This window comes from Amaranthus tricolor, chromosome 10, assembly GCF_026212465.1.
Source record: "Amaranthus tricolor cultivar Red isolate AtriRed21 chromosome 10, ASM2621246v1, whole genome shotgun sequence".
NCBI classification, from domain to species: Eukaryota; Viridiplantae; Streptophyta; class Magnoliopsida; order Caryophyllales; family Amaranthaceae; genus Amaranthus; species Amaranthus tricolor.
This window is the reverse complement of record NC_080056.1, coordinates 6,662,655-6,686,725: the sequence shown is the minus strand read 5'-3', so window position 1 is coordinate 6,686,725 and position 24,071 is coordinate 6,662,655. Positions and strand designations below refer to the sequence as shown.

The window sequence follows — 24,071 nt, the reverse complement described above, 5'->3', positions numbered from 1 at the left end:
GGAAATTAATCAACGGTTAGATCAAGGCCAAACAAAATCCAACGGCTGTGATTCCATTTAATAAATGTGTCATCACTCATCTAGTATAATGGGTTAAATGGGTTAAATATGGGTCGACCTGACCTGATTGACCCATTTAATAAATGGGTTAAACAGGTTTTTTTCGGGTTTAAATATTCAACCTGAACCTAACCCATTTAATAAACAGATCAGGTCGGGTTGACCCATTTAATTAATTGGGTCAAAAATCTAAACCCAAACCCGCAAATTTCGGGTCGGTTTCAGATCAGGTTAGCAGGTCGGGTCAGCTTTTGCCAGCCCTAATCTAACGTACAGCTGAGACATAAAAATGGGAAAAAATAATCACTTGTCGATGAGAATCAATTTCTTGTCATAACGATGAAATAAAAAGCCTTCCATCACTAATTCTCCTTTATTTATTAAGCTTTTTATTAGATGATTATTATTTTTTTTTATTTGGTTTTAGACTTGCAATTTCAACTAAATTGATTTTTGATGAATAACAGAATAAGATTAAAGTGAAGAGTAGAGGGATAAAGCCAAAACTAGCAATCAGAAAGCCAAAAAAGCCACCAAATGGTTCTGAAAGAGGTGGACAAATCCATTAAATCTAATTCTATTAATTTATTTTCTTTTTTAAATTTAATTTGAGTCTTTTTGGTTTCATTTTCTTGTTAGATTGGATAATAATAATGTGTGGGAATTTTATTGCATATGAAAATATGATCTTATTTCAATTAAGTATCATTTTTTTTTATTATTTAATTTTTCTTTTTTTTTAATATATTTTTTTCTTTATATACTAGTACTTTAAAAAAAAAAAAAGTATTTCGAGGAAAAGCATTATAGTGCTAGTATATACTTCCACTTGAATAGTTTTATACTTCATTGTGGTGAATTTATATGTATCTTATTTTCTATGTATTTTGAATTTCTGTAAAAGGTGAGAAGCGTATTTCTCAAACCCACCTAGGTGGGTCACTTGATGACATTATGGTAATAAATGTTATGTTGTATGATATATAAGTTAAAATTTATCTATGTGGAATTTTTTTAGATTTATTTTCTTCTATAGAATTTCAATAATTTTTTTTATTTTTTAAAATGTATTTATAGATGTTAAGTTGCATGCTTCAAAAACAAAATAAGATTTGTAAATAATAGAGAGTATATAATTGATTACTTTTCTATACAAAATTTCTAATTAATCACCGTGATTAAATCACTATAAAAGAACAAAAAAAATAATAATAAAATAAATAAAGTCAAAAAAAATAAATTAAAATAATAAAATTCTCACCCTATCAAATCCTACTATCTAAAAATAATTTTTTTACTTTATACTTAACCGTTATTTACTAAAAACTTCACCTTTTTATTTTTGATAAAACTTTTCATATCCTAGGGAATTATAGAAGTTGTACTACGACACGTTCAATCATCATATCCTAGGCATCTAGTAATAGTTTAAAAGTTGAGTGAAATTATTGTATTTTTGATAAAACTTTTCATTTTTCAATTAATTAAGCTTTCCATTTTGTACTTAAAAGATACTTCAGATAGTTCTTTATCTTTCTTTCTTTAACTCTACTTTTTTTCCCCTATTTTTAGGACTATCTCAACCTTTTTGGCAGATTTTTAATATCTTAATATTCCTCCTATTTCATTCTGTTATATTTCGTCAATACACTAATTTAATTATTAATTGGATCAAAATCATAGGGGATAGTGGTGTTATTTCAGCATTTTGGATCAAATTTTATTTTATTAGACTATGTAAAAAAGCTAATTATTGCAAGTAATTTGAAACAAAGAAAATATATTTTTAATGTGATTATGGGTTAACTCAGTGACTTTTTCTTTTCTTATCTATTGCTAGAGGTGACAATCGAACCTTTCATCTCTACATGTCAATGATCCCTCTGTCTCTCGATATTTTATTGAAGTTTATATTTTACTCCTCCCATTTACTTTATACACTCTATTCAATACACTTATTTAATCTTTAATATCTCTAATTGTGCATAATTAAAAATTATAGAAAGTTGATATAAATAATCCTTGCATTGAGACGAATCAAACAAGATCTCACTTGACTACGTTTTAACTTATAAATTAATAATAAAACACAAATTAAAAGTAAGAGATGAATAGTGTCCAAAAAGTAAATGGGACATTAGCAGTGAATTATAGGGAGTAATTTATTGAAGTTGGTATTTTAACTTATTAAAGTTTGTATTTTAACATATTAAATAAGTTGGTATTTTCACCTATTGAATTTGATAGTTTAACTTATTTAGTTGGTGTTTTAACCTAATGAATTAAGTTCATATTTTAACTTATTAAAGTTTGTGTTGTAACCTGTTAAAGTCGGTATGTTAACCTGTTGAAGTTGATATTTTAAAGTTGGTGTTAAACCAACTACAACAGGTTATAACAACTTCAATAGGTTAAAATACTAACTTCAATAGGTTAAAACAACAACTTAGTATGTCAAAACACCAACTCCAAATACCACCTTTAATAGGTTACACCGACTCAAGCTAAAATACCAACTTCAATTGGTTAAAATAACAACTTAAATAGGTTAAAACAGGTTATAAAACACGCATTTGTTTTAAGTTTTTCTTTATTTTGAATTGTAAAATGTTAGGGTTTGGGTCGAGTGAGTTGTCTCTATAAGAAACGATCTCTCAAAAAACTAATTGTTACAAAAATTGTAAAACTAAAAAAATGTGTACATAAAAATTTAAAAAAATCCAAAAGTCAAAACATTATTCAAAATGAAAATATTACAAATAAAAAAAATATTATTATATCAATATCGACAAACTCACAAAATACTACTCTCTTTATCTCTTTTCTCCCTTTATATTTGCAACATATCACTAAATTAAAGATAGTTTATTAAAGTTTAGGTAAAATTATCAATATAATAATCCAACCTTTTTATGATTTTTCTAAAATAATCTCATCTATTTATTAACCATAAATAATTTAAACTTTAAGAGGTATTTACCTAGAGTAAATCCGATAACCGAATGACTTGCTATAGCAAGTTTTATTTTTTAAAAAAAGATAATTAAAATAAAATGTCGAAAAAATTATTAATAAATGATATAAAAAAAAATTTTCTGGTTTTTTTTTTATCATTTAGAATTTTTTATGTAAATTTAAAAAACTTTTCTCTAATTGACATTAATTTTTAGTTTAATTTTTTTTGTAAATTACCTATTATAACAAGTTATTCGGTTACCCGAGTTTACCCTAGAAAAATATTCTAAAATTTTGATTATTAATAGTTAATCAAAAAGTGAGATTATTCTAAAAAAATAGTGAAAATGTTAAATTAATATATGTAATTTTTTTCTATATTTTATGGTCCAATCTTAAAGATGTGAGATAGTAATTCAAATTTTTTACTTGTCATTGCAACCATTTAACCATTTGCCAATAATTGAAATCCAAGGAGTATTATTCATGGCTATAAATAGCAAAGAACCGAATAAAAACCGTTATGATTCCATTCCGTTGTCGATAAAACCACAAAGATTAGTGGCTCTTACTGTTCGTTGTTCTTTCTGATCATTCTATTGCTCTATTGTTGAATGGCCATTGTTGAGCTCTTAGTATCGGCGACCAAGGTAGCTGCAGTATTGGTATCATTGACAATTGCAGCGAATACTTTCTCTTTCTCTCGTTTTCGCAAGAAAAATCTACACACCATTGATTCACCTATCGACGAATCTGCTGATAATCTTGCTGTTTTCAATGTCAACCCCTCAGGTTAATCGTTTATTTACCACTGCTTTTAATTTTTTTGATTTACTTTTGTTGTTCTCGCTTTTTTCTCTACTCCATTTTATTGTTTTTGTGTGGTACTTTCTACTTCAGAGAAGTGTTATTTTGCAGTTTAGGTTACGGTTTATTAGGTGTGTGAAATTTTCGAGAATTTGATTACGTTCTTATATTTTGATGATATGCTGAGTCTCGTATGATGAATAACTTGCGGAGAAGTCACATACTTGAGTAAAACAGGGAGATGGAATTATGTTGGTATTTTCGATTTAGAAATTGTGAAATAGAAGTAGTATATATCAAGTGACCGACTTGGAGTTCATGATATTTTATATACTTTAGTACACCCCTTCACATAAGATCTTTTGGCTCTAAATGTGCATGCCAAAGGCTAAATATTCCTCTTGTAACAAGAATTTGAATGGGATTCGAACTCGTGAACTTTTGTCATATTGGCTTATGATACGATATCAAATAACTAAATAAACTGTAAACATATAGTGATGATTATAGTCCCAAAATGTTATAAACTATATCACGTCCTCTCACACGAGTGCCTTATAGACTATAGGTGTGGATGATACCCATGTCTTCATACCAGGCTAAATACTTCACTTGAAATAAGGAATTGATGAGAATCAAAACCAAGATCTTCTGTGTTCTGATAACATATCGAGAAACAAACTCAATCAAAAGTTTAAATTGATAGTTCTAGCCCGAAGACATATCAAGGTATTTGGAAATTTATGGAATAATTAACTACCTTTTGTTGAATTTATGTGTTAGGAAAATTCCAAATGGCCATGAAGAGTTAAAGTAGAAATGTTAAGCATTAACGGTGTTGGTTGTATGGTAAACTCAGATGTAAGATGTTGCTCCGCCAGCTTAGTTGGCTGATCTGTGTGTCGGTGTCTTCTTCACAGATTTTGTTTTATCTACGTTAGCTTAATACTTGTTATTTATGTGAACCTGCCCATGATGTTTGTTACCAAGGGTTGATCAGAAACAACTTCTTTGTTAGTATTATCACTAACAAGTAACAACAATAAGGTTGCATAAAATTGGCCCACAAACCTCATCTTAGGTGGGAGCCATTTAATGATATTGGGGTAATGTAATGTTGTTGTGTAGCTTAATACTTTTTGTCATAACAACACTTTCAATTAAGGTCAACTAAGTCCACATTTAATTCATAATGTGGCTGAATAAGGTCTCCAAAATCATATAATAACGATATCTTAGGTAGGTTTGCTCAAAGTTCATGTAGTGGACCCATATTTTAAACTTAAGGCTTTTATATTATTGTTGTTGTATACAAAATTTGTTGTGTGACATCACTGATGTTTAATACCTATTTTGAGGTTTAGATATTAGCTTTCTGAGATTTTCTTGTGGAATGAATAATAGAATTCTATAAAGGTATTTAGATAAGCATTAGCGGGTTCTTGAAAACGATGACATATTTGAGTAATTCATAAAAATAAGTTGTTCCCCATTTTTGTTCCAATTTGATTCTTTGTTAGTTTAACAATATGATTATGATGGCATTTAAATTGGGAAGAATGTTAATAGAGGGACATTTATAAGAATAAGGAATTTGTTTGGTTAGATCATAAAAAATGAGTTCATAAAAATAAATGTAAGATTGAGATTTTGCCGCAAAGATATGCATGAAACGAAGATGTTAATGGCAAACTGTTTCTAAAAGATTATATGCAACTTTCACATGGAGAGCTTTTATGGCAGGATCGATAACAATATAAAGAATCAGATCCCTATAAGTGTGTTAGATTTATGTCTTGAGTCATCACCTTTGTGAGAAGGGTCATCGTTTTTTGCACTATGGTGTATGAGGTAGCTTTTAATGTTTTATAACAATGTCTTTTGAATCCTAATTTGTGTTGTGGTTACTCTTCTTTGATTTTGTTCAATTTTTTTGTCTCAGTCGTGCGATTGGGAAGGAAAAACAAATAATTTCTTAAAGATAATCTGTCTGTACAACTGTTCGTTGGCTTCATATAGTAGGTATAGGAGTAATGGAGTATCAAAATGAAGTCACGGGTTTTTGGATGTTTTGTGGGGTATGATTGTGTCTCTTGTGCTACTTTTTAGGGATCCATTTGGGGTGCATTCTTTGTGTTAGATACCTGTATCTATTTGAGTTTGAATTTCTTCTATTTCAGGGGGATTTTTTTATATTACAGGGCTCTCGACAGTTGGACTCCTGAATATTTCTACTTCCTCTCTACGTCCAGCTAAATATCTTACAGATCCCCTGAAGGCACAAGGAGTTTGAGAAGTGAAATTTTTTGTAGCAGATGATTAATTTTTAGGTGGAAGCCCAATTTGAGTGACCTTTAAGCTCTAATACAATTAGCTGTATGATTAACTTGAGTCTTGTAGGAGAAACAGGTCACAGAATTTGTTTCAACCTTGTTCTTTAACCTGAGAACTCGTTTTTGAACTATTGGTACTTGAAATTATTCGGATACATTTTAGCCGTTTCGATACAAAATTGATTTGGTTACCTTTATCTGAATTGTTCATAGTTTATTAACCTTATTCGAGCTCAGCGGCATGTTTAAACTTATCAGAACTTAATTTTCCTGCATCGTCGTATTCTTAGGGACCAATTTTTCCTAGGAGAAAAATATTCTTTTATTATCCTTATGAATGGAAGCTTTCGGATTTTTAAATAATGTTCTTTGGGAGATCTTTATCGAAGTGAATTGAGGGTTATTTTGTAACTAGTTTCATGGACGAGACATCTTGTCTTTTAAGTGTACTTTCTATATTTATTTATATATTTTCTTATCAATTTTTTTCCTGCATCATCTTTTTGAGTGATAAGAATAGGATCTGTATGTCATATATCCTAGAATACTTTAGAGTAAGTAGTTGCCACTTGCCAAGACCCATTATATGACTACTATATGAGCACTCAAAACTCCTTTTGTGTGGAACATATTTTCTTTTTTGTAAAATCAAAATCTTTACACCGTGACTCGTTCTTTTTCTATCGTTATTGCATGGTTTCTTTTAACTTTCCCGAAGGATTAATTAGCTTGTTTGTACTAATCTGTAATCTAAATATTTTTTCAGATGAGGAAGTTCAGTTCTTCTTTGGATTGGCAACAGCACCAGCTCACGTGGAAGATAGGCTTGATGATGCTTGGCTTCAATTTGCCAAAGAAAAGCCTTGTGAAGAATCCACATCTACTGAGCAGCAACCAACTGATGGTCTTTTAGCTTCAGCTGCTGGAGATGGTGGCGTTCAACCAGCTTTATCTTCAGAAGCTAAAGAAAGGCCTAAGAAAAAGAAAAATCTCAAGGTAGCTATGGAAGCAATGATACGAGGATTTGAGAAGTTCATTGAAGAACCAGATGAACATCAATCTTTGACTAGTGAGTTAACCCATAATGTGGCTGCCTGGCACAATGTTCCGCAACCGTAAGTTGTTATGTTTTTGCCTCTACAAGTTTTCTGTTATTATATATAAGATACATAGGTTTAACAGAGTTTGTATATAGTAGGCTCAATATAGGGATATTAAGCATTATCTTGAAAAAGGATGTTATATGATTGAAATTTATCAGGCATGAGAGACTAAGGTTTTGGTCTGATCCCGATACCGAACTTAAGCTTGCCAAAAACACCGGTGTCACTGTTTTTCGCATGGGTGTTGATTGGACAAGAATCATGCCAAAAGAACCAACTGGTGAATTAAATAAAGCTGTAAGTTCTGCATTCTTGTATGCTCTTTTGCATGGTCTTGTCTGTCTGCTGCATTTTCCATATGTTCTCATTTCTGAAGTCTAAACTCTTACGGTATTAGGACGAATATGATCCCTAGTAATGTTTATTTACTACTAACTCCGGTTGAAATTAGTTGCTACACTAGCATAATAACTACTATTCATCAATCGATATTGTTTTATAATTTTATTCTTTATGTACAAGAAAAACATAATTATGTATGATTTTGTTTGATTCGTGAATGCGTGTTTTTTATAGTATCAACTTTGTATAGTTTTTATTAATGCGCAATTAAATTATTAGAGATCAAACTAGTGCATTGGATAGTGTCAAAACAAAAAGTGTAGCAAGTAATACCTCAAGGAAGTATTTGATTTCACTCAGCAATTTTTATGCATAATCAGTCTTCTAAAAATTTGACTGGCATTACCTTTTCTTATTGTACTCATTTGTGCATCTTTTTAGGTTAATTTTGCAGCCATGGAGCGCTATAAGTGGATCATCCATAGGGTCAGATCATATGGAATGAAGGTGATGCTGACACTGTTCCATCATTCACTTCCTCCTTGGGCCGGAGAGTATGGAGGCTGGAAAATGGAGAAAACTGTTGATTACTTTATGCAGTTTACTAGGTTTTCTCTATCCCTATCTTCTTGTGATTATATATGTGGCTTTGAAGTGACTTTATTCTTTTTTTTTCTTATCTACATGTTCAGAGGACTCCCGGTCTTTTAATTTTGTACTTGGCCATCCTTCTATTGCATAATTTTCTCATCTAAAGATGATGGAGTTTTTTTAATAGCTTTGTTGCTATAATTTCTTTAAGACCATTTTGTTCCCAGATGATGAGGATCAAAATCTTCTTGACATATTAAGGAGAAACAGTCTCATGGTCAAACAAACACTATACTCTATTCCATATAAAATCTTATTGTGCAAAGAAAATGGTAATAACGTATTCTGACTCGGTTTTTTCTTCCCTTTAATTTTCGTAGTTCTTTTGAGAACATTATGAGCGGTTCTTTTTTGGACAGAGGCAGGGATGGAGGAGAGAAGACTTAATGTTTTGTGTCCTTGTGTTTGGATTAAATGAGTTATGTGGGATGAATAATTTTGGGCTGGAGAGTAAACCGAACAAGTATATCCAAAGGGGGAACTTTATTTTCATGTGTGCTAACCATGGTTTCATTATTCTGATAATCTACTTATTGTTCTGGAAATTAATGGTTAATATCCCCATCTATTCTGTCAACTAAATGTTTCTATTGTCCATATAATCTGAAATTGACTAGTTAGGAGCTGGTAGTACTTGTGTTTTCCCTTTGGTTGACGCTACTTCGGCAGTAGAGTTTGCAGTCGTAGTACAACAATAATTTGATTCAGGCTTAGCTGTTTACTTTACCCAAGCGAGGGGCAAGCAAAATACAATTTCCCAAAATACAACCATCCCTTTTCCTTGCTAACAGCTAATGCATCCGTTACTTGGGTGGTCAGATGTACTCAAACTTGAGTTTGGCTGTTGGTAAGTCACCGTCTGGCTGAGGAAGTTGCTGAACATCTGAGCATGAATGGTCAGGCTTAATTAACATGCTTATTGATTTCTTATAGTTTTCACTGTTGTTTCTGAATCTGAAGAGATGGTGATAGTGTGCTATTGCTTGAAATTGCCCAAGTGATAACCTCCCTTATTCCTTTGAATTCGATTCTATTGCATTGAACATCCCTGCACACTCCTTCAATGCCTGTTTCTCCCAATTCTTGAGTATATAAGCGACAACTGACGCATTGATGTTAATTTTAAAATTACATGGTTGGGCTGAGGGGGGCAGCAGTCCAGTCTTGTTTGTTTGACATGTCAGGCTTGCTATGATTTGTTTGGCTATAGAGTTATAGACCTATTTAGAGGCATATCATTATAAAGGTTGGAAGACATTTTGGGGGCGTGTGGCCCTTACCTCTAATTCTCTTTAAATCTATGTTTTTCACTTTTCCTAAATGAAGACGAGAAATGGGATACCCCCATCATTGATCCGTATCAATTTTTGTTCTTAGGTGTTTTTCTCCTCCACTCTTGCTGATGTGATTTTTTTCTGAGACTTTACAATTGTTGATTGTTAAGGTTCCTAGAGCCAAACATAGATTTGACGGTTAGGTTTTTGTGAAATTGACTGTTTACTTAGAAAATGTTTAGATTAATAGATCTGACATATTCATCAAATCAACTCTATTTTCCTTGGCAAAACCACTCCCAAATCTTTGTATTGCCTAAGTTGCTTTTTATCAGCTCAAGTGAGCTTGAATTTGATTTTATTTTACTATTTTGATCATGTAGGCCAATCTTATCCGCTATCTCATGATCCAAGATAGATCCGTTATCATACTTCATTAAAAGAATACTCCATATCATCCTAATAAGCATACTAGGGTACCGCACTTCACTTCCGCTGACCCTATATTAAAAGAATACTCCATATCTATACTAGTAAACATAAATAAATTATAAAATAGCATGATGAAAAGCAATAAATAACAAATCTGAGTAATTATAATAAAAGAACTGCAAAAAACTATTAATATTGAGTCGGCTCTTCTACTCACCGACTCGCCGAATGTAGAAATCTCCATAATTGGGGCTTCACTTTCCCAAACCATTACCTTATGTTGCCTCACCTAGTCACCGGAATGGAAAGAGCTACAAATAGTTAGCTTTACCACAAACACCTCCAAATATAGCAATAATATCAAAAGATGTGAAAACCATCAACTATGGCTTCGAAACTCCTCTAAACAACTCAAAATAAGGACAAAAAGACTAACATAAGTGGTGGAAAATAACACTTGTGATCAACATAGTTAGTATAACATAAATCAATGTGCATGCAAGGTAACTTACTGCTACTTTCTGGCACTATGATCTTATGGGAGTCTTTATGCTGGGGTTCTGTTTATACTAAAATATACTCTTTGACTCTCTTGAAATGAATCATACAAGTGAAGTTATTCTCTTCTTTGTTGCAGGCTTGTTGTTGATAGTGTTTCAGATGTGGTAGACTACTGGGTAACTTTTAATGAGCCTCATGTCTTTTGTTTGCTTACATACTGTGCTGGTGCGTGGCCTGGAGGTAATCCTGATATGTTGGAGGTGGCAACTTCAGCTCTTCCAACCGGTGTGTTCAATCAAGCTATGCACTGGATGGCTGTTGCACATTCAAAGGCATATGATTACATCCATGAACACAGGTTGATTTAAAGATTTATTTTTGAACCATTCCTGCAGACTTGTGTAACATGATAAAATCATGTCAAAGATCTTTTCTTAACAAGAATCTCAAGTACAGTAACTTGATAGGTCCCACAATGAAGTAATCAAGCATAGCTATCTCTGGACGATGATCATGGACACTCATCAATAATCTACATCTTGTGTTGTATAAAAATATTCTTCGTGCTAACTATTAAGGCAAATATAACGGCTTTGTTCATGATCACAATAGATAAATGTTGTTTTTAGACCAAGAAGCGGACTTCATTTCTAAGTCCCTCAAGTTTCAGATATGTGTTACCTATGGTGGTTTCTTATTGTCCTTTATTTTGATCTGTACCAATGATAATGCTTGTGAATCAACTAAAAATTTCCTCCAACAGGACCAATCTTCTATAAGCAAATCTCAGCAGTTATTGATTATAAAACTTTTGTTGCAGCACATTATCAAAGCCTTTTGTTGGCGTTGCTCATCACGTCTCATTTATGAGACCCTATGGCCTCTTTGATGTTGCTGCTGTCACAATTGCCAATTCCTTGACTGTTTACCCCTATATGGACAGTATATCTGATAAGATGGACTATATTGGGCTAAACTATTATGGGCAGGTTGTTATACGCCCTATCTATTGTTTCTGAGAGTCTGAAAGATTTCCTCACCAAAGATCTGTTGACTTCTTCATTTATTTATTGTTTTTTAATCAGGAAGTTCTGTGTGGGGCTGGATTAAAGCTAGTGGAAACTGATGAATATAGTGAATCTGGACGAGGTGTCTATCCTGATGGCTTGTTCCGCATTCTTCTTCAGTTCCATGAGAGATACAAGCATTTAAACATACCTTTCATCATTACTGAAAATGGGGTGTCTGATGAGACTGATAAAATCAGGAGGCCTTATTTACTGGAGCATTTACTTGCTATTTATGGTGCCATGATTAGGGTTCTGACAGTGACCTTGCTCTTTTGAACAATTCGATTCTTGAGCCCTCCAGATTATAGTTTTGATCAAATCTGTTGCTTTTTTATTTTTTTGTGAAGGGTGTTCCTGTTCTTGGTTATCTCTTCTGGACAATATCTGACAACTGGGAGTGGGCAGATGGATATGGACCAAAATTTGGACTTGTAGCAGTTGACCGTGATAATAATTTGGCCCGGTTACCACGACCTTCATACCATCTATTTTCAAAAGTAATAGTTCATTTTTTCTGTTTTCTTTTTAGTTTTGGTTTGGCATGCAGCTCCTTGAGATGTGTAATTCTGAGTTTTCATTCAATGGCGTGCAAATTGCAGGTGGCAACAACAGGTATAGTCACACGCAAAGACCGGGAGCAAGCATGGAATGAACTGCGTAGAGCTGCAAAAGGAAAAAAAACCCGACCCTTCTATCGAGCAGTAGATAAACGTGGTTTGATGTATGCAGGTACTATGACTGAAACTGAATATCTCTTGCTTGAAATTGTTCCTGTTTAGATCTTTAAATTATAAAAATGGCCTACTAGAATGGTAGTACTTTTTCATCTGAAAGGAACTGCTTCAGGAGGATAGTCAGTAAACAGGACAAGTTTATGTATATATGATGAACACTCTTTCTCATTTGGTACCTTTTGTGTCTTGTTTAAATAAGAATCTGTGTTCATCTGTATGTATTTTATTTTTGAGATAGATCTTTTATGATTTTGTCTTTTATACAATGAAAAATTGGCAATTGGCTTCTAAATTTCCAAATCTAAAAGGGGGTCTTGATGAACCCATATGGCGCCCCTATGTCGACCGGGATTGGAGATTTGGACACTATGAGATGGAAGGACTACAAGATCCACTAAGTCGCTTCTTCAGATTTATTTGTCGACCTCTCAATTTCAGAAGGAAATCAGAATATGAAGATGAAGATGTTGAATTGGCTTTATTGCCTCTGGAGTCAACTGCCTGATTATCAATGGTAATAAGCATCATCCTCAGAAATTTCTTCCAAGGAGCAATCTTCTTGCCACAGCAAGGTAAAATAATTTGCAATTTTACTTTAATGGAGTTATTGCCTCTTACGTCAAGATCTTTAACTAAAACTTGTGTTTTAAATGTTGATTGCTTCCTCTGAAGTTCAGTATTTCTGTTTAATCTTAAAATCTTATACATCTATTTCACAACAAATATGTTCAAAGAAATTGAAATTTATTGTCTACAAGCTCAAATAAGTATGGATTAGACTAATTTGAGGATTTTCCTGTGAGGTACATGTCATGGACCGACTTAGCCATAGGACTGATTTTACTAATGACAAGAGAAATGTATATGAATGTATCGATTTGTATGTAAAAATGTAATTGTATGACGAAAGATTGAATGTAAACAAGAACGATTACAAAAGATAGAACTCAAGCATTCGAGAGGCTTGTTCTCTCCCAATGAGTATAAAACTCTACTTGAAACTATTACTTGAATGAATTGCTAATTCCCTTCCCCTTCCCCTCTATTTATACTAATCATCTCTACATTTTATTCCCTCACTTGACTAATTACCAAGTATTATTTATTACTTAATTCCTATAATACCCTTTCCCAGCCCTTCATGATAGTACATTAGCCGTAGCTTATGATTTGAAGTGTTCTTCACACAAACATAGTTTTGCTTCTTGTCAATGTGGTATATTTCGATTTAGTATCTGCTCTTATAAATTTGCTTGAAGTACTTTTCAGAAGGATTTGTTAAATCTGTATAACTATACAACTTGGTGCGTAATTGTTCCAAAAGGTCGGATTAGAGATTTCTGTATGATACTTGCATGAAAACTTATCATTTTATCATTGTAACTGCGAAGTATAATTCACGGCTCACTGACCTGATCGTTTCACCAAGTTTTGCTTTGAAAGACTTTCACCATTCCACGTATTGTATCGGTTGTGTATACAGCTTGGGCCGTGTGCGAACTACTCAAGATCTTCAATTTGTTAACTGGTTTCATAAGTTGGAAAGGTTAAATTAATAGTATTACAAATGTTCTTCACTTTTTGGGTGTAACACTTGTTGAATCATCCTATAGCCATATTAGCTCATGATCTTCGATTTACTTGACGTAACTATATTGGTTTGGAATCGTTGTTCTTCATATATTACTTGACTTGACGTAGCAATATATTGTTTTGGAATCGTCGTTCTTCATATATTACTTGACTTGACGTAGCAAATATTGGTTTGGAATCGTCGATCTTCAATTTACATGACGTAGCAATATAAGCTTACGATCTTCAATTTACTTGTTGAAGTTCCACTTTGCTTAGACTGGAGTAGCTAGCTGCAGTGTAAAAGCTGAAGAAATTGTACAACATATATTCGTATTCAACATTAGTCGGTTTCTTATCGCTCCTAGTTGTGGATGATGATCTGCTGCATATTTTCGATGATGCAGAATGCTTACACGCGAAATAGTCTGAGTTCCATGTGTAATTGCCATTGTATATAGTACCAATAAGAAGCCGGCCGATGCCCAGAAAGATCTATAGTGAAGTTTGTAAATCTGAGAGCAGATTCTTCAGTTTGGTCTCAACATCAGCTGTCCATTCATACGATAAGTGTATGTTGATATGCAAATTTGTAAATTTCAAATAATTGCATGTATTAGTTCCTTAATTTGTACAATTTTTGTATATTTCAAATAGAGATCGAGTTAATATTGATAATAGATTTCCATTTTGTTTGTTATCCTTTTAAAAAATACATTTATTACTTGTTAGAATACCCAAGTATTCCAGTATTATATACAATATATATCCCTATTGGTTTTTACAATGAAGGACATGTGAAAACTTTAGAGGACCAAAAAAAGGATGTGTTTGATTATACAAATGTGATACAAAGAAATGTTATAAAAGTTGTCAGATCGGCCACGGTTCCTCTCAATTATTGAATTTATCCTTATGATAATAGCTATAAGAAATATTTATGAATATTGGATTCTCGAATATTATATTTTGGTCGTTTAGTCTATCTTCACTTTAAATTCTGACTTCGCCACTAAAATAAAGTAAATATGCTTTTGTTCAGTTTGAAATGGCATTATATAACTTGATGAATGTAGGCCAGTATTCATAACATGCTATGGTTTTTTTTTTATGCCCTCAAGTTCAATGTATCCCTATGCCCTATTGAATATACAGTGTGAGATCATCTCTTTATGAAATTATATTAAAAGGTTAAATAGTTCAACTAATAAATTATATAAGTATTTGTTCATTAAAAGACGATTTCTCACAAAAGTAAGGATTGAATATAATACATTTTCATTTTGGGAGATAAACACCATACTCTCACCAATTTTCATCTACATATTATTACAATTTCACATTAATTTTTTTTTCTAATTCTCCTATAAATAAATACAAATAAAAAACGTAAATTTATACTTATAACAAATTCAATAGCACAAAGGGTATGTGATGGTGCGAGTGAGAGGAGGTCATTGCAGTATTGCAACTATAGGTATTCATTCGGGTGTTTTGAAACATATTATGTCGTGTCAGATGAATTCTGATTTTGTGTATATGTAAAAATCTTAATTGTTTTTGATTTTTATATACAAGTTATTTTGGGTCGAGTCGGATCATACTAAATTTAAACTTAATTATAATAATATTATGTCAACTTGGTACAACTTTAATTGCAACAACTTTAATTTTCATTAATGAAATCTTCCAAAGAGGGAGATTTCCTTATTATAGAATGTGCATTACATTACCAATCAAGCTAAATTTCATTTTTAGGGAAAGGATATGGGACTAATGAAATACATCTACATATGAATAGTGAATTTGTGATAATCCTCAACTACTCTTCTGGTAGCCATAACACCAGCTTCCCTATGCCAGCCAAATTAACCATATTTGTTTTTAACACGGAAACTAAAAAATTAGATATAATAAATTAAAGTAATGAAGTATTCGGAATTAAGAGAGAGAATATGAAAAGTAAAAATAATAAAGTTATATGTAAAAATTAAAAAATATAACAAATTCATTAAAACAGACTAAAATAAAAAATGTGGCAAATTGAGTGGAACAACCCACTAATATATCATTAGTTGTTATCTTAAAGACTTAACTAAATTTAGTTACACTTTCTTTTTGTCTTTTTTGGCTAAAGGGCTTGTGAGTTATGGAATCTTTTCATTTTCTATACCAATTTTGAGCTACAAAAAGTAGTACTCACTTCATATATATTCCTTACAAGTAAATCAACCAATTTTGCAAGAAATTAATTAACAATTTTTTGTAAATGTTTCTTTTAAATCATTCAAATGAATGGTGAAAGTGAGGAACACAATCTAATACGCTAAATCCGTCTCAAATTAGTTGACATATAAGTAAAGAAGACTAGATAGCAATTATAAACCGTAGAAAATAAGAAGTAGAATAAAATAAAGATATTATTTCAGAATATTATATTTTAGGAAGTTAAGTTTTTTTTAATATTTAGAATATTAAGGTTATTTTGTTTCCTATTATTTAGGTTTAGGTTAATATTTTGTTTCCTTATTTTTAGTCCTAATCTCATGTATAAATAGAGGTGTTCTTCTCATTGATAAATCAATACAAATCCAGTATTCACCGAACTAAAGCCTAACCAATTTCCGCATTATGATTTTTTACATGGTATCAGCGCATAAGGTTTTTCTGGATTGAAAAACTCTAATAGTGTTTTATCATTGATCATAATCGACCAAAATCGATCCAAACAAAAAACCAATCAAAAAAAATCAGATGGAAAGCATGATGTTTTCATTGGCAGAGGTTGAGAAAATTTTCTCCTTTTCAAACAAAGAAACCAGAAACTTGATACAAACCCAAAAATCAATAAAAAAATAATAATAATAAATAAATAAATAAATAACCAAAGATATCTGAAAACTTCTTCGGAAAAATTACACCAAGTGGTGTAAAGAAATGGAAATTGAACTTGGTGATTAGGGGATGCTCAATCATATCACCGTCATTCCCTTGACGACCATAACTCCACAATGGAAACAATATGATAGCAAAGTTATGTCATGGATTCTCTCATGTATTAACTCCGACATTATCGACCTTATTATTTCATTTACTACTACTGCCCATGAATTATGGATTTGGATTCATACTCTATACGGGCCAAAGAGATCATCAAAATGTCCTCAGTAAAATCAAAAGATTAACTAACAGATTTTTTGTTAAAGGTAATTGGATCAAAAGCATTGAATAATATTGTGCAAGTTAGGTTTCGGTGATCCCGAGACCTAACTTGAGGGGGAGTGTAGGAAAATAAGAAGTAGAATAAAATAAAGATATTATTTCAGAATATTATGTTTTAGAAAGTTAATATCTTTTTTAATATCTAGGATATTAAGGTTATTTTGTTTCCTATTATTTAGGTTTAGGTTAATATTTTATTTTCTTATTTTTAGTCCTAATCTCATGTATAAATAGAGGTGTTCCTCTCATTGATAAATCAATACAAATCCAATACTCATTGAACTAAAGCCTAACTAACCAATTTCCGAATTATAATTTTCTACATAAACCTTCATCGGTGATCATCAACTTAACCTCAGTATAAGTCAGATTTACACAGACGTAATTGCGTCCAGTCCCAACATGAACATCTTTTGAAGTATGTAAATAAAGCGTATCTAAAACATCTTCTAAACAATGATATTACTTTGTTCAACTTGTTTTGTATGAAACCGTCTCACCATGAGACGAACCTATATAATTAGTCAATTTTTTAATTGATCACTTATAAATTGTATGTGATCACTTTAACACACTAAATGTACATGGGCAGCCTAATAAAAATAATCTAACCATAAAACAGTCTCATTTAAGAATTTGTATACTTTGTTTTGTATTTCTTGTTTTTGTTGAAATCATTTCTCTTTTTTAGTGTTAAGATACCAATTATGACAATAACCTTTTTTGAGATGATAATCACCATTTGGAATTTGTGATTACTACCAATATGAAATTAGGTGGATAGCTGTTGAAATTAAGGACCAAAGAGAAGTAAACATAAACAAAGAAGCTGTCTTATTGCTTTCCTTGGCAATATATTCAAAACCACACCAAAATGCATTCTTTTGATAAGCAACAAAATTTAAAGCGAAACCTTAGACGCATTACTAGCCTACATACTTTCGTTCATCTGAATAAATACCTCTGAAAAGCATAAGCATAAGTATAAAAATAAATGTAATTCGTGTTACAAAACATACATATTTTCTTACTAAGTAGGAACTATGAAGGCAAAAAAGATGTATCCCATCTTGCTTTCTTTGTGTTTTATTCTCATTCAAGATGCAATCCTATCACAACCATTGCTTTACCATTTTGTTGTAAGTATCTTTTTTAATTAAGCTTGGAACTTCTTTTTAGCTTTGGGTATACACATGCATATTTTTTGATTGTATCTAAATTGCATGTAATGAAAGTATACTTTGAATCCTAGATTTGTGCAAGGTGTTCGTCTGCATGGAGTCTCCTAAACTAGTGGGTCTCAAATATTAATTGATATTAGTTGATAGTTTACGTTACTTTTGTTTTTGGTCCTTGAAAATTAAGTTCTTGAAAATTTTTGTATATCTTTGCTCCACCCCTGCTTTGAATGACACTTCAAAGGTTTTTGGTTGTGATTTGTGAACTGATTCATTTGGTTATTGATATTAAATGGTGGTAATGAGAATGATTTGTAGTGTAAATGTACATGATATGTGTCATATCATTCCCATGATGATATAACTTTAATCACAAAAAAGATTTTTGTTCACAATTTTCCATTACCACCTAATACCACATTTTCATATAGTAATGCATTGAAATGAATTTTGTGAAGAAAATAAGATTGTTAAAGAAAAACAAGCATGATCAGTAAATCTGTCGAGAGATATTCTTATTAACGTTTCACTACCATTTCCACCATTTATTACGTACTACCAAACGTGTAGAATATATTTTGGTGCTCCTTCTATAAGCGGGATACACGAAGTATGATGATTTTCGATGTTTCTAAAGAATGTTTGAGTGTTTGATACAGGTGAATGAAACATCTTATACCAGACTGTGCCACACTAAGTCCATTCTGACAGTCAATGGGCAATTTCCAGGACCTACAATTTATGCACACAAAGGTGACACAGTAATAGTTAAAGTTGTCAACATGAGTAAATATAACATAACACTTCATTGGTAAGAGTAACATCTTTAGTTTTTGTAGTCCTTAAAACCCATTTCTACAAAGTGCAAATTAAGATGTTTAAGGGTGATTGAAAAGCTTGTTTCTGGTTTTCAGGCATGGAGTGAAACAGCCGAGGAATCCATGGTCAGATGGACCGGAATACATAACTCAATGTCCTATAAAACCAGGTGGAAAGTTTACACAAACTGTGATATTTTCTGAAGAGGAAGGGACTCTTTGGTGGCACGCTCACAGCAATTGGGCAAGAGCAACCGTGTATGGTGCTATTATAATCTATCCCAAACGCGGAGCTAGATACCCTTTTGAAAACCCTGATATTGAAGTTCCTGTATTATTAGGTGCATTTCTCATAATTCAGTCTAGTTTGTGTTGTCAATGAACCAACTCAACCAAAAGTTTAAGCTGATGGTTGAGGTACCAAGACATGTTATATACTCTAACATGTGTTAATCGATTTCTAAAGAATTGATGATGTTTTGATGACAAGGTGAATGGTGGAAACGCGATATTGTTGAGATTTTCGAGGAATTTCGCCGCTCAGGTGGACCGCCAAATGTCTCAGATGCTTTCACTATAAACGGTCAGCCTGGTGATTTGTACTCGTGCTCTAGTTCAGGTTTGCGCCTTGCACTTGTGCTATGAGACTTGACTACTATTGCATCCATATTTATCAAAATTCTGACTCTAATCTATGATTCTATATATGATCTTACGATTCAAAAATAGGCGACTAATCCGGATCGTAGGTAGGATCTTAATATGGTAGAATCGTGCGATCTTACTTAGCTCAAGAATTAGGTGGTAGGATCATAACACAATTCTACCCAAGATCCGATTATACATAGGTAGCTACTTTACTTACACCTTAAAACATAAAAAGAGAAAAAATAGAATTGATAATCGATCAGTAATCCAAAGCACATTAATGCATATTAATAGGATCACACTATCCTACGATCCGATTCTACCATTTCGATCCTACCCCCTCAACGATCCTAGGTAGAATTCCGATCCTAATAACCTTAATTGCATCACAACAACAAAATAGTATACTAATTTTGTAATTTTGCAGAAACATTCAAGCTAAGAGTGCATCGAGGATCAAAGATTCTACTCCGGATAATCAATGCTGCATTGAATGAGATTCTCTTCTTCGCAATTACGAAGCATAGAGTTACAGTCGTAGGCACAGACGCAAGCTACACAAAGCCCCTAACAAGAGACTACATAGTCATTGGACCGGGCCAAACAATGGACGTCCTCCTAGACGCTAACCAAAAACCCGGATGCTATTATATTGCTGCTAAAGCATACTCAAGTGGGATCAACGTCGATTTTGACAACACCACTACCACGGCCATTTTACAATACAATCAACACTCGACTAAAAATACAACATTTCCACTTTTTTTGCCTTATCTTCCTAATCATAATGACACTAACGCCTCATTTTCTTTCACAAGTAGCTTGAGAAGTTTAGCTACCAAAGATCATCCTATACAAGTTCCTTTAAAGATCAATCACCGAATTTTCTCTACTATATCAATTAACGCATTACCATGTTCAGCTAACCGTTCTTGTGAGGGTCCAAATGGGACTATTCTTGCTGCTAGCATGAGCAACATAAGTTTTGTTTTACCGAAAATCGATCTGTTGGAGGCTTATTATTATCATATTAAAGGTGTTTATATGAAAAATTTCCCTACGATTCCTGAATTTCTGTTTAATTTTACTGCCGAGTTTCAAGATTTGCGTCTGGAAGTGTCTAAATTGAGCACCCGAGTGCGAGTCTTAAAATATAATTCTACTGTTGAGATTATACTGCAAGGCACCACTTTGGTTACTGCACTCGATCATCCTATGCATCTCCATGGCCAAAGTTTCTATGTTGTTGGCTCGGGATTTGGCAATTTCGATAAGCATAAGGATCCTAAGAACTATAACTTGATCGATCCTCCGTTTCAAAACACTCTGATTGTGCCTAGAAATGGCTGGTCTACTATCAGATTCAAAGCCCATAACCCTGGTATGTTCTGCTTACTGTGATAACCAAAAACTTAAACCGATAGTTTAAGGTCTAGACTATGTTATATAAACTTTATCATACCCTTCCACCCGAATGCCCTTTAGGCTAAAAGTGTAGAAGAAAAAAATACAATGCACGGTCTCCTTATACATAATGCTAAATATTCAATTTGAAATGAGGGTGGATTGGATTCAAACCTTTTACCATCTATTCAATCATGTCAGCTTCTGATACCATGTTAAAGAATCAACTCAATTGTTAGAGTAAATAACATATTTTAGGGCCTCAACCATCAGCTTAACCTTCTAGTTGAATTGGTTCTTTAACATGGTATCAAAATCAGTGTGACAAGAAGTCATGAGTTCGATTCTAAACCACCCTCATTCTAAATCACCTTATACTTAGCGCCAATAGTTTCACTTGAAAGGCGCTAGAGATGAACAAGTAATGAACTTGTGACTTGGACATTTGATATTATCTAAAAAAACACTTAACCAAAAGTTTAAACTAATGGTTAAGTCGTTAATGACTCAATACATGTTATGTTATATACTTTATCAGAACGAGTTACGATTAAATGTAAAGTATAAAATATGCTAAATTGATATAAACTTTGATATTAAACTAATTCAGGAGTTTGGTATATGCATTGTCATTTTGAGCGCCATTTGACATGGGGCATGATGACAACTTTCATTGTAAAGGATGGAAAAGACCCAAAATCACGAATGCTACCACCTCCTCGCGACATGCCACCCTGTTGAAGACTTAATCGCATTTCCTTTCGGTTCGTCATCATCATTCTCGGTGTATCCTGCTTATGAAATAACTCAATATGTGTCGCCATCACTATTTCCGATGTATCCCGCTTATAAAATGGCTCGTAGATTGGCTCTAAAATGTGTCGTCATTATTATTTCCGGTGTACCCCGCTCGTAAAATGACTCAAAATACTCTCTTCCAATCTATTTGATGTTTACATTTATTATTTTAGGTCGTTTTATATGTTGTTCTTCTAAAAAATCTGTTTATTTGTATCATAAATTTTGGACATACTTAACTTTGTTCATCCTATTTTAATATTTTATTAATGTTTACTCTTTGTATATATTTTCCACTAATTTTATTATAATATTTATATATTGTTTATAGTCTCTCCATGTTTCACACTAACTATATTTAATATTTTTGTATTAGTTCGTGGTCTTCATATATTTTTCATTAACTTTGTTTAATATTTTTAATGCTTATTATTCAGATTTTTCTCCATTAAATTTATTATTCAATTAAATTGAATAAATTTGTTATTCAATTTATCATTAGGGAACTAAGAAGTAATTCATGAATATAATGTTGATAATTCAATGGGACAAAAGAGTACAAGAAAATCCTAAAATCAGGAAAAACAACGTACAATGAAAATATAGAAAAATTGTTAAATTCTTAAAAATTAAACCCCGATTTGCGACCTTTGAACTAACACAAAAGTTCAATGTATATATATTCACTTATAATTTTAAAATGATCAATTGTATATGAATTAGTTATATATACAAATTAAACTTGAAAATTTTATGTGGAGCGAAAAAGAACGTGGTAGACCCCAATTAGGCCTGTCAAACAGATCAGGTTGGGTCGAGTTCGAGTTCGGGTTATATATAAACAGGTCAGAAAATCCTTGACCTAAACCCAACTCATTTAGTTAATTGGGTAGAAAATCACAACCTTGACCTGACCTGCAACAGATCAAATTGACTTGATTTCGACCCACTTAACCCGTTTATAATTTTTTTTTTCGTTTTAAGGTTTTTAACATTGATTAAATCTAATTTTTTAGGCTTTAATTTTAACTTTATTTTTTTTGTTTATTTTGTATTCACTATGAAAAATAAGAAAATATTAAATGAACTAAGTTTAGCTTATATTTATTAATTTAATTCGAAATTAACACATTTAATTAAATGGGTTATACAGGTTTTTTTCAGGTTCAAAATTTTGACCTGAACCTAACCCATTTAATAAACAGATCAGGTCGGATCAACCTATTTAATTAATTGGGTAAAAAGTCTCAACCCAAACCCACATATTTCGGGTTAGGTTCAGATCGGGTTAGAAGGTCAGTTCAATTTTTGCCATGCCTAGCCCCAACTAATAAAAGACTCTTATAAAGCGTATCCACGTATGTAAATGCGGTTGTTAGTGTAATGGACCTATTCTCTAATCTCTAATTAATGAAAATTTAAATAATAATAATAATAATAATAATAATAATAATAATAATAATAATAGATCTCAAAAAAAAATTAATAATAATAATAATTATAAATTATTAATGATAATAATAATAATAATAATAATAATAATAATAATAAATTATTAATAATAATAATACTAATAATAAATTATTAATAATAATTTCTAGAAGAACACTTAATAATAATAATAATAATAATAATAATAATAATAATAATAATTTATAGTTCTCTCAAAAATAATAATTTATAGAAGAACATTAATTCTTTATTGAGGTCGTTTCAGCATGAGACAACTTTAATTTGATCAGCCCAAACTATTTAAAAAAACAAAATTGTTTCCTATATAGGCGTGAATTCGAACTTCATTGTTTTTTATTTTTTTTTTTACTAATGAGCCTTTTGTATGAAAATAAAATCGTTTCACGTTGAGACAGTCTCATACAAGACTTGCTGAGCGAAAAACTATTCTGCTAAGTATGAGAAGAATAGATACGCATTCATCCCCTTTGTTTTCTCCATTTTCGGAAAGTTAGGTGAACAGGCGCTTGACTCTGTTGCATCTTCTTTGAGTAAGTCTAGTAGCACTTAGGGTTTATATTTTTCATAGACTAGCTTTTTGCATTCAAAAGGGTATGAGCGTCCAATTTGTTGCACGACTCCCTATTATCTTCAGTAAAGGTTCCATCTATGAAATGAAATACGTTTATTAATAATAATAATAATAATAATAATAGT

The 24,071-nt window shown here is 31.9% G+C and overlaps 2 protein-coding genes across 4 annotated transcripts; both read left to right on the top strand.

The window, feature by feature from the left end:
• The first annotated feature begins 3,479 nt into the window (after nt 1-3,479).
• On the top strand, nt 3,480-14,722 carry LOC130825602 (beta-glucosidase-like SFR2, chloroplastic). Of its 3 annotated transcripts, none has more exons than XM_057690913.1 (11): nt 3,480-3,807; nt 6,922-7,270; nt 7,417-7,555; nt 8,042-8,208; nt 10,595-10,816; nt 11,279-11,447; nt 11,544-11,777; nt 11,876-12,025; nt 12,128-12,257; nt 12,571-12,834; nt 14,099-14,720. In XM_057690913.1, exons 1-10 carry the CDS (start codon nt 3,630-3,632, stop codon nt 12,765-12,767), a joined length of 1,935 nt encoding a protein of 644 aa, XP_057546896.1. In that variant the 5' UTR covers nt 3,480-3,629; the 3' UTR covers nt 12,768-12,834; nt 14,099-14,720. The 3 variants fall into 3 exon arrangements, with proteins under 3 accessions (XP_057546896.1, XP_057546895.1, XP_057546894.1); XM_057690912.1 differs by having other exon boundaries at nt 3,535-3,807; nt 14,114-14,722; XM_057690911.1 differs by having other exon boundaries at nt 3,535-3,807; nt 14,242-14,716.
• Nucleotides 14,723-18,111: 3,389 nt separating this feature from the next.
• On the top strand, nt 18,112-22,007 carry LOC130825601 (laccase-15-like). Its single transcript, XM_057690910.1, has 6 exons — nt 18,112-18,195; nt 18,894-19,045; nt 19,149-19,393; nt 19,543-19,671; nt 20,128-21,081; nt 21,715-22,007. The coding sequence occupies exons 1-6, from the start codon at nt 18,115-18,117 to the stop codon at nt 21,843-21,845; spliced, it is 1,692 nt and encodes a 563-aa protein (XP_057546893.1). The 5' UTR covers nt 18,112-18,114; the 3' UTR covers nt 21,846-22,007.
• The last annotated feature ends 2,064 nt before the right edge of the window (nt 22,008-24,071 follow it).